Source organism: Mustela putorius, unplaced genomic scaffold, assembly GCF_011764305.1.
Source record: "Mustela putorius furo isolate JIRA1106 unplaced genomic scaffold, ASM1176430v1.1 tig00000179_pilon_pilon_pilon, whole genome shotgun sequence".
In the NCBI taxonomy this organism is placed as follows: Eukaryota; Metazoa; Chordata; class Mammalia; order Carnivora; family Mustelidae; genus Mustela; species Mustela putorius.
Window position 1 is genome coordinate 15,170,353 of NW_025421305.1, and position 12,275 is coordinate 15,182,627.

Consider the following 12,275-nt stretch of genomic DNA (forward strand, 5'->3'; position numbering starts at 1 on the left):
GGTGCAGGTCTGCTCGCCCGCCGGCCATCCAGACCTCCACGGGGTATTTGCTAACAGACCGACTGACTGTTGGGGAAACTAGGGGTCACAGCTTCTCTGCAGGGGAAGGCAGGTGCTGCTGGGACCTTTCGGTCCCGAAGGATCTTGGCAACATGTGGAATGTGTCCCTCAGGAACGCCCCACCTACACCTGTGGCTCTCACCTTTCTGGGGCAGAAACCCGGACTTGGGGGATCTGGGAGTCATTTGCCTTTTCCCTCCCCATGCACATTCCACCTGTTGCCCACTCCGTGTGTCCCCTCTGCTTCTCCTGCGTTTCTCTGCTCCCCCTACCCCACCCAACTACCCCATGGTTTCCTCTGGGACAGACTGAATCTCCAGTTTGGAGGATTCACTGCCTCATTCTAGATCTTACTTCTCAGCCTTCCCCCAGCCCCATGCCCCTCCCAAGGCCCCACAGCCCCTCCCCCAGCCCAGAGTTCCTCCCCCATCCCCAGAGCCCTTGCCCAGGCACCACAGCCCCTCCCCCATCCCCAGAGCCCTTGCCCAGGCACCACAGCCCCACCCCTGGCCCCATGCCTTTCCCAGGCCCTCAGCCCCTCCCCCCACCCCACAGCCCCTCCCTCCAGCCCTTGCCCAGGCACCACAGCCCCTCCCCCCCACCCCACAGCCCTTTCCAAGGCACCACAGCCCTTCCCCCATCCCCAGAGCCCCAAGGTGGTGTGGAAGGAGCCTGGGTCCTGGGTCCTGGGCTTGGCTTGGCCAACACACACTGTGTGACCTCACGGAGGTCAGACAGCCTCTCCAGGCCTTGACGCTCTTCCCAGTGCAGTGAAAGCTTATCCTACCCTCCGCGATTTACGGTTTCTCCAACTCTTCTATTTTCCATTTTAGGGGAAAGAAATCGTCATTTCCAGTTTCTTCTCAGGACTCAGAGCCGCCAATCTGCTTAAACATCCCCAGGAGACACAGCACAGATTCTATGGGGGCCTGCGTCAAATCTACATCCGTGGAAGCTCACCACCCAGCGCATGGGAGCCCCCACATGCAGACCATGTGTGCAGGGAGCCCCAGGGCCCACCAGAAAGATGGGTCCCCGGGCACAGAGCCGCTCACAGGCGTGGGGGTGAGAGGCCCCTTCACACCCTCTTCCAGGCCTGCAAACAACAGGCAGTGAGATCTGCCAGGCTCTTGGCGGAGATGGGGAAGCAGAAGCCCACGGGACCTGCCTGGCTGCTGAGTGGCCTCTCACTGCTGAGCCTTCGTGTCTGAGAGTCTGGGGGCTGTTCTGACATCACGTGAGTGGGCAGCCAGGGCCAGCCAGGAGCCAAGAAGCTAGAGAGAGGAATGCCTGTGGGGACTGCTTACGTGCTGACAGAGAGCGGCAGGCCCCCCCCGCAGTGCAGACACATGTGGTGGTCCTGCTGCTGGGTCCCCAGCAGAGGCTGGAACTGGCCTGCAAAAGCCAGGGCCCAGGGAGACTCAGACACCACCCGGGAAGTCCCAGGGCACAGGGGTTGGGACCCCAGGGCCAGCCTCCCCACTGGCCCAGCCTGTAGTCTCTGAGCGGGGGCCTGGGAGAGGCAGCCTGCAGGGCAGTACAGGTCGCGGTTGGGGCCTGAGGTTGCAGGAGCCAGCAGGCAGGGTCAGGAATACTGCCCCGAATTGGAGGCAGAGGAGTGAACGCCGCCTTCCCAGAGCTGCCCAGGGGAACATCCACATCTGTGGTGAGACCAGCCTAACTGGGACCTCCACCTGCATCCACCCTCCACAGCCCAGAACCCCTACAGCACTGTGCCTAGGGGAGTCCCTTTCCATGGTCAGGGACACATGGGCCCATGGGATTCTTTCCCAGCAGGCACTCCAAGCAAGTTCCAGAGCCACTAGGATTGGAAACTACCAGAATGTTCCCTAGGCCCAGGGAGCCATGGTCACGGCAGAACTTCCTGGCCTTGGTCTCAAGGACAAAGGACTACCCCATCACTGCATCAACCGAAACGGATCCCAGCATTGCTTGGGTTCGAGATAAAATTTACTTGATGTTAGCTTTTTCTGCCAAACTCAGGGTCTCCAAGCCTTCCAACCGCAGGAGACTTCATCACGTGGTATCTCTGTGATGTTTTTCGGAGGCACCATCCCCCCATGGGCAATTCGGAGCCTGCAAAGAGACATGTGGTGGGCTCCCCGCACGCACCCAAAACGCGTCCAGCCCCCAGCCAGTACAAATGAACAGATCAGGCCTCAGGATCTGGAAGCCCGAAGGGGAGACACGGCCATCACAGTGGGTCCCCTGCTGTGGGAGATCACGAGCTGTGTGATAGCACAGGACAGACCCTCATGCAGAGAACTGGACATGCACAGACCCTGTGCACAGACGGACCCTACACAGAGAAGTGCAGCCCCCAAATGACTGGTCCCTTAGAGCGTGTGACAGCCACCAGCACAAGCTTGCTTTTCCTTCTTCCTCTCCTACAAGAGGACACCACGGCGCCGTGTGAGAGATCAAAGCCCTCAGCAGAGTGGCCGGCCGGTTCATAAGCAAACACCCCACATCCCATGTGTTGCCAGATTTCATATTCTAACTGGTGGGAAGGACAGATTCATGAAGGCCGATAGGAAAAGCACAGTTATCAACGCGGCTGTAACCTGCAGCCCACCACATCAGGGATGGCTCGAGTCATAAAGCATATCGGGGACTGAACTCCTCAAACACACCTCCCATCTGGCTTCAGCCTCCCATCTGGCTTCTCCAGCCCACACCCAGCACCCAGCCCACCTCTGGCTCACTGCAGGCCCTTGTGCTGGGAACCCCCATCCCCTGCAGACAAGCTGAACCATCCTTGTCCTCTTGCACCGGCTGAGATGCTGCCTCCTCCAGGAAGCCTTCCCTGATCCATGCCAACACAGGCAAACAGAGGCCCCCTCCTTCACGCCTGTGTGGTTTGAGTGTCTGTCCCCCCCACCCGACCATAAGCTCCTTGAGGGCAGAATCTCAGACCCTTGATATTCCACAGGCCTAGCAAAATGCGGGGTACTCAGTTCCTCTTTCTGAATACTGTCACTGGAGAAGAACAAGGGACCCTGGGTGGCTGCGGTCCCCTCCCCCCTTTGCCTCTCTGCTCCCTGGTCCCTGGCTGCTGGGCATGCTCGATTTGTGTGGTGCCTTTTGGCACTCCCCATGCCCACGGGCCCTGCAGCAGCCTCACTCTCCCAGCCCGGCAGGTGCTTCCTCCCAGAATCCAGGTCCTCCCCATTGGCCCAACCGAGGACCCAAGCAAACTGCCAGGCACCGCCCCTTCACCCTACAAGGGTTCTAGCTGGGTGTGGATAGCAGGCGCGGGGGTCCCTGGGCCCAGACCCCCTGCTGAGAGCCACCATGTGTGGACAGTGTCTTTCTTGGTTCCTGTGTACTCACTGGACATTTGGCCCCCAGCTCCTCAGGAATGAGACCCAAATGTACTCCTTTCTGCCCAGCTCTGCCAGAACCCCAGCTGGAGCCTTCGTGCAGGGGGCCGCTGGCTGTCCTTGGCCCAGCTATCCCCAGAGTTCTCACCCCCTGCCCATGGCCCCGACCACTGCAGCTCAGAGCCCTCTATGCTGAGAAGAAATCCCCCACCCTTCCACTCCAAAGGGTGTCCAACGGACTGAGGACCACAAAGGAAGGAGGGGTTTTTGTCCATGGGTATTTCAGAATCGTACTCGTGAGACCAGCAGCGCTCACACTGGCTGAGAAAAGCCCAGGCAGGGTGCCCCTGGTGAAATTTTCAACTCCACTCTAGAACCCAGACCTGGCCCAGCTTGCGCCTGGAGGTGCCTGGGAGAGCCCATCCTTCACCTGACGGATATCCTGGCCCAGAGTCCAGTGGACAAATTTTCCAAGGCTCTGTCTATGGCTGGGGTTGTATCTTTATGGCTTGTGCAGGCTGGCGAGCTCATCAAGACACATGAGCAGTTAATGGATGAAGATACAGATGATTCTGGCTTTGTTATCTTGTGAAATCCATGTCAGCTTGCATTTAGCTGGTATAAACTATACTTCTTTGGCTGGTTTTAAAATTTTGTATCTATTACCTGAAAATTGCTTTTCTTTTTTTCATACACTTAAGACTTTTAGGAAAATATACCCATGTTATGTTGTATCTTGATTTTATACAGTAGTCTTCCATTCAAAATATTCGAAAATGATAGAATAGTAATTAGTGATGCCTGCACTGTGCCTACATTTCATCTAATTCCTCTCAACAACTAAAACAATGTCATTGCTCTTAAGAGTGGAATGAGGCTTTAGATATCATCAAAGAAACATACATGGTGTTTTTAATGTTTTTAGGTTAATTTCACTATGGCAGGTTACTCCTTTCTGTTAAAGAGATTAACTGAAGTTTTTGGTACTTGTTTTTTCCCTCAATATATAAGGCCAGTATACAACAAACAAACAAGCAAACCAACACCACCCCACAGGCAATCAAATAAAATCCCAAGATCTCGGAACTGGTAGAGATCTTAGGGAAAATACCAGTGACACCACACTCTGCCCAGAGACCCAGGCTGAGTTCTTCATAAGGGATTGATTTCCCTGAGCCATGAATTCCATCCACTTTCACTCAGAATGCAGAGGAAACAGAACAGAGGAGGAGGCAGGCTTTGAGGATAAACAGAGAATCCAGGGGTAAACAGAGAACCCATTCTCTCTCAGTTGTGTGTGCGTGATGTGAATGCCAATGATCATTCTTCTGATTTACAGAATGTTCACTTGACTAGAAAGGAGAGTCTGAGATAACTAGAGGAATATTGGAGCTATTATGAACTCGATGCCAAAATAAAATTGCAACGAGAAAAGAACACGGTAGGTTCAAGGCCTTTGGGAAACCATTGTGTTCATCAGATGCCATCTTCTCACAGCCCGACACCTGTCTTTTCCTTCTAACGAATTCATCACCTGAGAGAAGCTGGATAACGAGTCATCCAGCAAGTAAGCATGAAGATTTAGCATTTTCCACATGCAAGTGGTTCAGATTCAAAGTAGCTTTTGGTCTCTTGTACTGAGTGAGCAGATGGCTTGTCTTGATGATGTGCAAATAGTAAAAGGGATACAGCACTTAACCGTGGGTGCTGAAGAGCTGAGTTGCAGTCCTTTTCTAGCATTTCCAGATTCCCTGAGATCCTTCGTAGTGTTTCCAGATATTATCAGCCTCTTCAAGTTCCTTTACATTCAAGATGGCATTTTTTTTAAAGTAATCTCTATGCGCAGTGTGGAGCTTGAACTCATGACCCCAAGATCAAGAGGCACATGCTATACCCACTGAGCCAGCTATACCCACTGATCCTACTATGAAGGATCTCAAGGGATCTGGAAATGCTAGAAAAGGACTGAAACTCAGCTCTTCAGCACCCACGGTTAAGTGCTGTATCCCTTTTACTATTTGCACATACCCCTCAAGATGGCATTCTAAAATACCAGTGCTTTTAAATACTAAAATCTATTGTCAAACCAACATTGTCCCTCATGCCTCTGTGCATGTATTTTTCATCACACAATTTTTCAAGTTGAGATCAAATTCTCAGGGCCTTCACTGAAGACCTTTGAAGACAACAGAAGGGTCTTGCCGGAGTTCGTGGGGCCCACACAAGGCAGATCATAGTCTGGTCATGAAGGCAGTGGTCCCTTACAAAAAGTGCTCTAAAACACTGATAATCCATGTACAGAAACTCTCAGTTACCTGGAGATCAGAACCTGGCAGCCTAAAGCATTGAGACCACTCACAATAAGGAAAAGGAGCATCTCTGGCTCCCAGTGAGCCAATTATTTTTATCATAAAAGTTTTATTATTTAATACTTTGTTAATGTATTACTTTATTATGTTTTAATTTAGTTGATCACTTATGTTATCATAATTATTATAAATATGTATAATTACATACATGCTATAAGCGTGATATATAGACTATATAATTTCATACATATTAATATTTATACATTGAATGATATGTAAATGATTATAATTATTATTGATCATTATTGTAATTATTATGTACAGTACTGATCATAGTTGTTATGAAATACAGTTTCTCTATCCATAGAAGGTGTTCAGTTGTCTGAAGAGAGCTTAGGAGAGGAGTTCCAGTCTACGGAACTTTCTGAATCTGACAAGGAACCAGGCAGAACTGGACCCACAAGCTCTGCAGAGGCCCTCCTGGAAAGCCAAGCCACATCTCTGCAGTGATCGGCCCCAGATAGCTTTTCTTGTTCTTGCTCCCAACTTCGCACACACACCCCGAAACTTGAGACCAAGAGGGGAAATAGATATGCTCTTCGGATATGGTCTACGACATAGAAGAGCCCTCTTCTGTCAGCTCCTGTCCTGCCCCCCCACCCCAACAACCTGTCATCGGACCTTCCCCTTTCACCACCCGAAAGCTTTCCCGCTCCTCTGCCTGCCTTTGACTTGAGTCTCTGCCAAATGCAGGGGGTGGAGATGACCCCCTGAATCACCTGCCTGTTGTCAGTAAGTAGTTCCTGTTCTGTCGTGAGTGATTGTTCATTATCTCAGGATTCTCTCTCCCTCTCCCTCCCCCTCTGCACCTTCCTCTGTTCGCACAAGAGCTAGCACATGCATTCTCTCTCAAATAAATAAGGCCAGGACCCCTGGGTGGTTCAGTCAGTTAAGCATGTGCCTTCGCCTCAGGTCATGATCCTGGGGTCCTGGGGTCAGATAGAGTCCCACATCGGGTTCCCTGCTCAGCAGAAGAGTCTGCTTCTCTCTCTCCCTCTGCCTGCTGCTCCTGCTGCATATGCTCTCTCTCTTAAATAAATACATAAATAAAATCTTTAAGAAAAATAAAAATTCACATGAAAATTCCTAATTGTATTGTGGTTCTAAATCAGGACCCTAGGTCAGAAAGTAGCCGACTGAAAATAGTTATTGGCACTTATTGTGACTTAGGAGAGAACAGTTCCCCCTATGGAGGCCAACCCAGAGCCATGCATGCCTCCTGGAGTCCCTGCTTCAAACAGCCATGAAAACAGAATATTGGGCCCTGCAAGCAGCTGGTCAGAGAATTAACCAAGTGCCCTCGGGAAGATGCAGCTCAGGTATAGACATGACACAACAGGTGGACAACTATTTGCAAAATAGCAAGATTTTGTCAAAGCTGCATTAGAATTGTATTATCTCAAAGTACTGTCCAGAAACCAACGTTATCCAATAATACATCCTGTAAGAGTGCAAATGTGGAGACCATGAATGTGGCTAAGAATCCAGAGCCTGTCATTGGTCCCAGATAAAGAAAGACTTGTGGATTCAGAAACCTCTGCCCTCCAGCAAAAACAAGGGGAAAGATTGATTTGTCATGGCGTTATGAGGAGGCGGTTTCTGAGAGATCATAACAACAACAACAACAAAAATGCAAGGGTTTGGTAAATGTGGGATGGAGCGCTTTCCACGAAGGAGAGAGGAAGCAAGGGTGAGAAAAGGTACATGGGTCTCGTCCAGGCATCGTGGCAAAGCTGTCTCTTGAGATGCCATCCATTTCAGTGCTGGGAAATCTGTACTTTAAGGTCACCGCATGGTGTGCAGGTCCCACAGAATCTGGGGATTTCCTCCAATGTGCCACCTGAATCCAAGAGCCTATTCCCTGGAGTTTGGCAGCACAGGGTTGGTTAGCAAGACCTGATATGGGCCTTTCCAAAGGACTTGAAGAGGTTTTTTTTCTGGAATTCTTTTGCAGTAGACAAGATCTCCAGGTTGCAAGATGGGATGCTTAAGGTCATCTCCTTAAATGCACTGGGAAACCACTCCTCTCCCAAAGCATGGTTATTTTTAACATGAACAATTAAGCCCTTACATATTAATTTCCATTCATTTTATTTATAAATTCCCTTTATTAATTTTCATGGCCTGAAATTCACTGGATGGAAAAATCGAAGTCAAAATCTGAGCTTACTACATCTACTCACATTGGAGGTACCTAGAGGAATACATATAAAATTTACTCTATAGGAATGTGCTTTAAAGCCAGGCATTAATATAGTCCTATTAAAAAACTTTTGAGGAAATAATCAGAACCCACACAACAGTGAAGAATGCAAACCAAAGAAGAAGGTGGAGGAGGAGGAGGATTAGGGGACAGGGGCAGGGAGGGGAGGGGAGGGCAGGGGAGGGGAGGGGAGGGGCAGGAGAAGGAGAAGAAAAGCTTGCAAAGACCACATACTGCCAATGACAGACTCTGTATATTTTCAAAAGAAAGTATTGATATCAAGATGAAAGATTACCAAAAATGTCCAGACATTTGAAAGGAACCCAGGCGAAACTTCTAGAATTGACAAACGAAATAACTAAAATTATAAACTCAGCTAGAGGGCTAAGCAGATACAGAGGGATTAATTAACTAGAAGCCAGATTTGAAGGTACTCTCAAGGATGCCACAAGGATTAGAACATGGAAAATGTGGATAAAACTCTCCATGAAATTTTAAAGCACTTAAAAGGTCTTCAAATGTACCTGCATAGCCTCCTACATGGGAATCTCTCTTTTCTTCCTCCATGACCTCATTTGGTATCATTTCCCCATGACCCAGAAGCTTCATTCACTCTTGTGGAATATGCTGCGATGGTTCATTTTTTGTGTTGGCTTCGCTGGACCACAAGGTGCCCAATCAGGTGAAACTTTGCTCCGGGCCTATGAGATTGTTTCTGGATGAGACTAACATTTGAATCGGCTACTAAGTAAAACAGATTGCCACCCCAATGCTGCCAGGCCTCATCCAACTGGCTGAGCCAGAACAAAAAGGCTGAGTAAGGGAGAAGTCCCTCTTTCTAACCCTCTGTCTTTGAGCTGGGACATTGGTCTTCTCCTGCCTGGGTCATAACCATGTGAGCCAGTTTCCCTTTCTGACCTAAACACTTTAGACCACACAGATCTTCAGTTCCCGCCCCAGTGAATGGAAACACCACTCTGTGGTCCAGATCGGGGATCTGCATCGTCACAGCTCCATCCTAGGGGGGCTTTGGGTAGATTGCCATGTTCCCCCAGGGCCACGAGAAGCCCTTATTATTTGCCAAGTGGACTGATAAGAGGCCACATCCTATGTCAGCTACAGGAGAAACAGAGCAGAACAAGTGGATGAACCCAAAGAGCAGACCGCTTGCAAATGAAAAATGAAGTGAAATGAAAAATTGAATGAAAAATGAAATGAAAAAATGCTTGTTCAACCAATTCTCATTTAAATTAGGAAATCTGGGTTGCAATTCAGATAAAAATCAGCAACTTAATAAGGCAGATGGGTATTTTAAAATTTTTCTTATGAAGACAAAAAACCTGCACTGGGGAGAGTTAAAATCCCTTTCAACTGATGATTAAACAAAAAATTCAAATGATTTATTTGACCAAGAAACAGTGGATCTCAATCTAAAGACATCTCAAGGGGAAAAAAAATAGGACTGATAGAATGGGAGTGCAGATTTAGACATTAACTAAATTGAGGAGAGAATATATGAAAATGATGGATATAGAAATATCATGGAAACCCACAGACTTGCCACATTCTTTGTATCTAAATGTCACAGTCAAGTACTTCTACTTATGCTCAAGTCCCAGGCCATGCTGTGCTATGTGATACATCCCAGACCCATATTAGTAGTCATGAGGGTGGTAATTTAACTGTGGATATTAAACACCTTCAAGATACTATTCAGGGCATTTCCTGTGATCCTTACCATCAGTTCCAAGTGTGAGTTTCACTCAAAGGATTAATGATATTTTATCTGATGTAAACCCCTTTGCTTGGATCAAAACACTGGTGCTGGCATTATAGGTGGAATGATGACACTTTTTATTGCTATAATCATTTTATGCTTAGTCCTCAGATGCTCATGGAAATCTTTCTGACGACTAATGGTTCAAGAACTTGCAAAACGGATTTGCTGCTTCTGCACTAACAAAAAGGGGGAAATGTAACCGTCCCTCAGAACGATAGGCTGCTTGAAATATCACTAATGAGAAATTGTACTGGTCACGCAAGCCTGCTTGACGATGCCCTTGAGAAACCCCGAACTAGCAGCAGGCCTCCGGGGGAGGGGAGGATACGGGTCCTTGAAGCCCAGCCGCTCAGGCGGGAACATCGCCTGTTTCCCTTTACCGCAGTCTCCCTGCCTCCGGAAAGCCTGCTGTTAAAATCATCCCTTTCTGTGCGCTGGCTCAGCCAAAAATTCCATGCTGCTGGGCCAGAAAAATGTGGCCTCCACAGTCTCCCAGCTACCTTCAACAAGGGAGCCACGCTCTTCTTCCTTAATTATCCTTATCAGACCTTCCAAGAGGAGGTTTGCTATTACAGAATGTCCAAAGCAGCTTGTAGGAGGAGAAATTATTCAATAAGAGGGGAGGAACCTGCACCAACATTTTCCCTTCATAGTTGGAAGAGGGAGAGGGAAAGTGAACAAACTAGGAAATATGGTGGAAATCATTTCACAGGGAATGATTTCTATTCGGGCAAAGCCTCTCTGTCCACAGTTGACCTGCAAGTTTTCTGTTTCGAGAAACTGTGATGTTGATGATGGAGGTTTTTACACAACAGAAAATTATATTCAAAGAGACCTGTAACACTTGCTCTCATCTTGCTCTGCCTGTCCACATGTCTCCTCGACTGCGTTCACCGCCGCCCGGCCTCTGTCTGAAGGCTTGCCTTCAACCTGTCGCTGGCACTTGCAGGACTGTCGATGGGAGCTGACTTAAAGCTCTTCTCTGGAAGGTCTTTCCCGGAGGCACTGGCACGGGGATGCATTATCATCTGACTGAGGAACGAGCTCCATCCCATCACGTATTTTGGGTTTGCTGGACTGGCGCTCGCGTATTTCTGGAGTACTCCATAATAGTAGCAGAAGAGCCGGCGTGGCTGCAGCAGCTCCCTCGCGGCCAGCTGCCCTTCTTTTGCAATCTTCCTGGCTTCTCCATCATTTTCCTTGGCCCACTTAACTTTCTCTAGTAAATCACTAAGATTTCTTTTAATTGGAACATAATGTTTCCAAGGCGTTAGTGCCATATAGAAATGTTCATAATATGTCGAGTCCTGCTTCAAAACCAAGCTGTCACCCAACATGAGGTATGGATATCTGTAAGCCGCCACGGTCCCATCCACATTCACTTGATACTTGTACTTAAAGAAATCAAAGAAACCTGTCAATTTAGCTTTTCCAAGCTCCTTTTCTTTCTCTTGGAAAAAGAAATATCCTGTAATTCCTGCATCTAGGAGCTCTGGATTTTCCTTGGAGAGCCTTACCAACTGGAGCCTGTCTTCTCGGCTATCTCTACCTCTGAAGAAAGCTTTCTCGGTTTTGTTGATCCAGGAAGGCCGTGTATTTCCCTGAATAAAGAGGAGATCATTGGTGACACCCCTCATTGCTTCGAGCGTGGAGTGGGTGATGTCATACGTTGGAAGGATAATGTCCCGTGAATCCAGGGAGCCGCACCATGAAATAATAGGCAAAGGGCCTGGGATTTCGTTGACTTGCTGATGCTCCAGAGACCAATCTCCAAGATTAATATAAAATTTTAAATCGGGGAGAAGGACCTTTCTTGCCAGTGACAGCAAAATCTCATCCGAGAACATTTTGAACTCTGTGTACTTCCCTAAAGATCTCCGGTAGATGCGGTTATTGAGAATCGTGTAGTGAACAATGGCACCCCTCTCATCCCCAAACTTTTTTGGAACTTCATTTAGCATCTGCTGGAGATTGATGCCGGGGAAGGAAGCAAAATCCTTTGCAATCTGTGGTTCCTTGGTTGGACAAGAAAGAGTTTTCTGCCAGGCCTGAGGATCCCCTTCTGGACATTCACAGTACTCGTGGTACACTGGTCCTTTCAAAATATAAGGAGACTGAGCCACGTGCTCATCACTGTAAAGGATCTCTATCTTCAGCCCTTCACTGGCAGTTTCATACATCCTATATCGCATCAAAAATGTCCCATCGTTCTTGTCCAAAGGTTTGGGGACGTGAATCCAGACTAACTCTTTAGGTGAAAGAGATTTGATTACTACTTTGAATAGTGTTTGACCTGGGGGCGAGCGAGTGAGGTTCTGGCCCTGCGAGTTCACAGCCTGCAGGTAGAAGTAGCAGAGGGGCAGCACGATGCCCGCCCGCAGCCGGGGCCCCCACACCAGGCTCCACGGCGCGCTCACCGGCGCCTTGGGGCCCCCCGTGGCCACGAGCAGGGCGAGTGGCAGCGGCCGCGTGGTCGCGGGGTCCGGCGTCCGGCTCTCTGCATGCACTCTTATGCTCAT

At 48.8% G+C, this 12,275-nt stretch overlaps 1 protein-coding gene across 1 annotated transcript; it reads right to left on the reverse strand.

The window, feature by feature from the left end:
* Nucleotides 1-10,643: 10,643 nt before the first annotated feature.
* On the reverse strand, nucleotides 10,644-12,275 carry LOC123391121 (protein O-glucosyltransferase 3-like). Its single transcript, XM_045076705.1, has one exon. The coding sequence runs from the start codon at nucleotides 12,273-12,275 to the stop codon at nucleotides 10,647-10,649; it is 1,629 nt and encodes a 542-aa protein (XP_044932640.1). The 3' UTR covers nucleotides 10,644-10,646.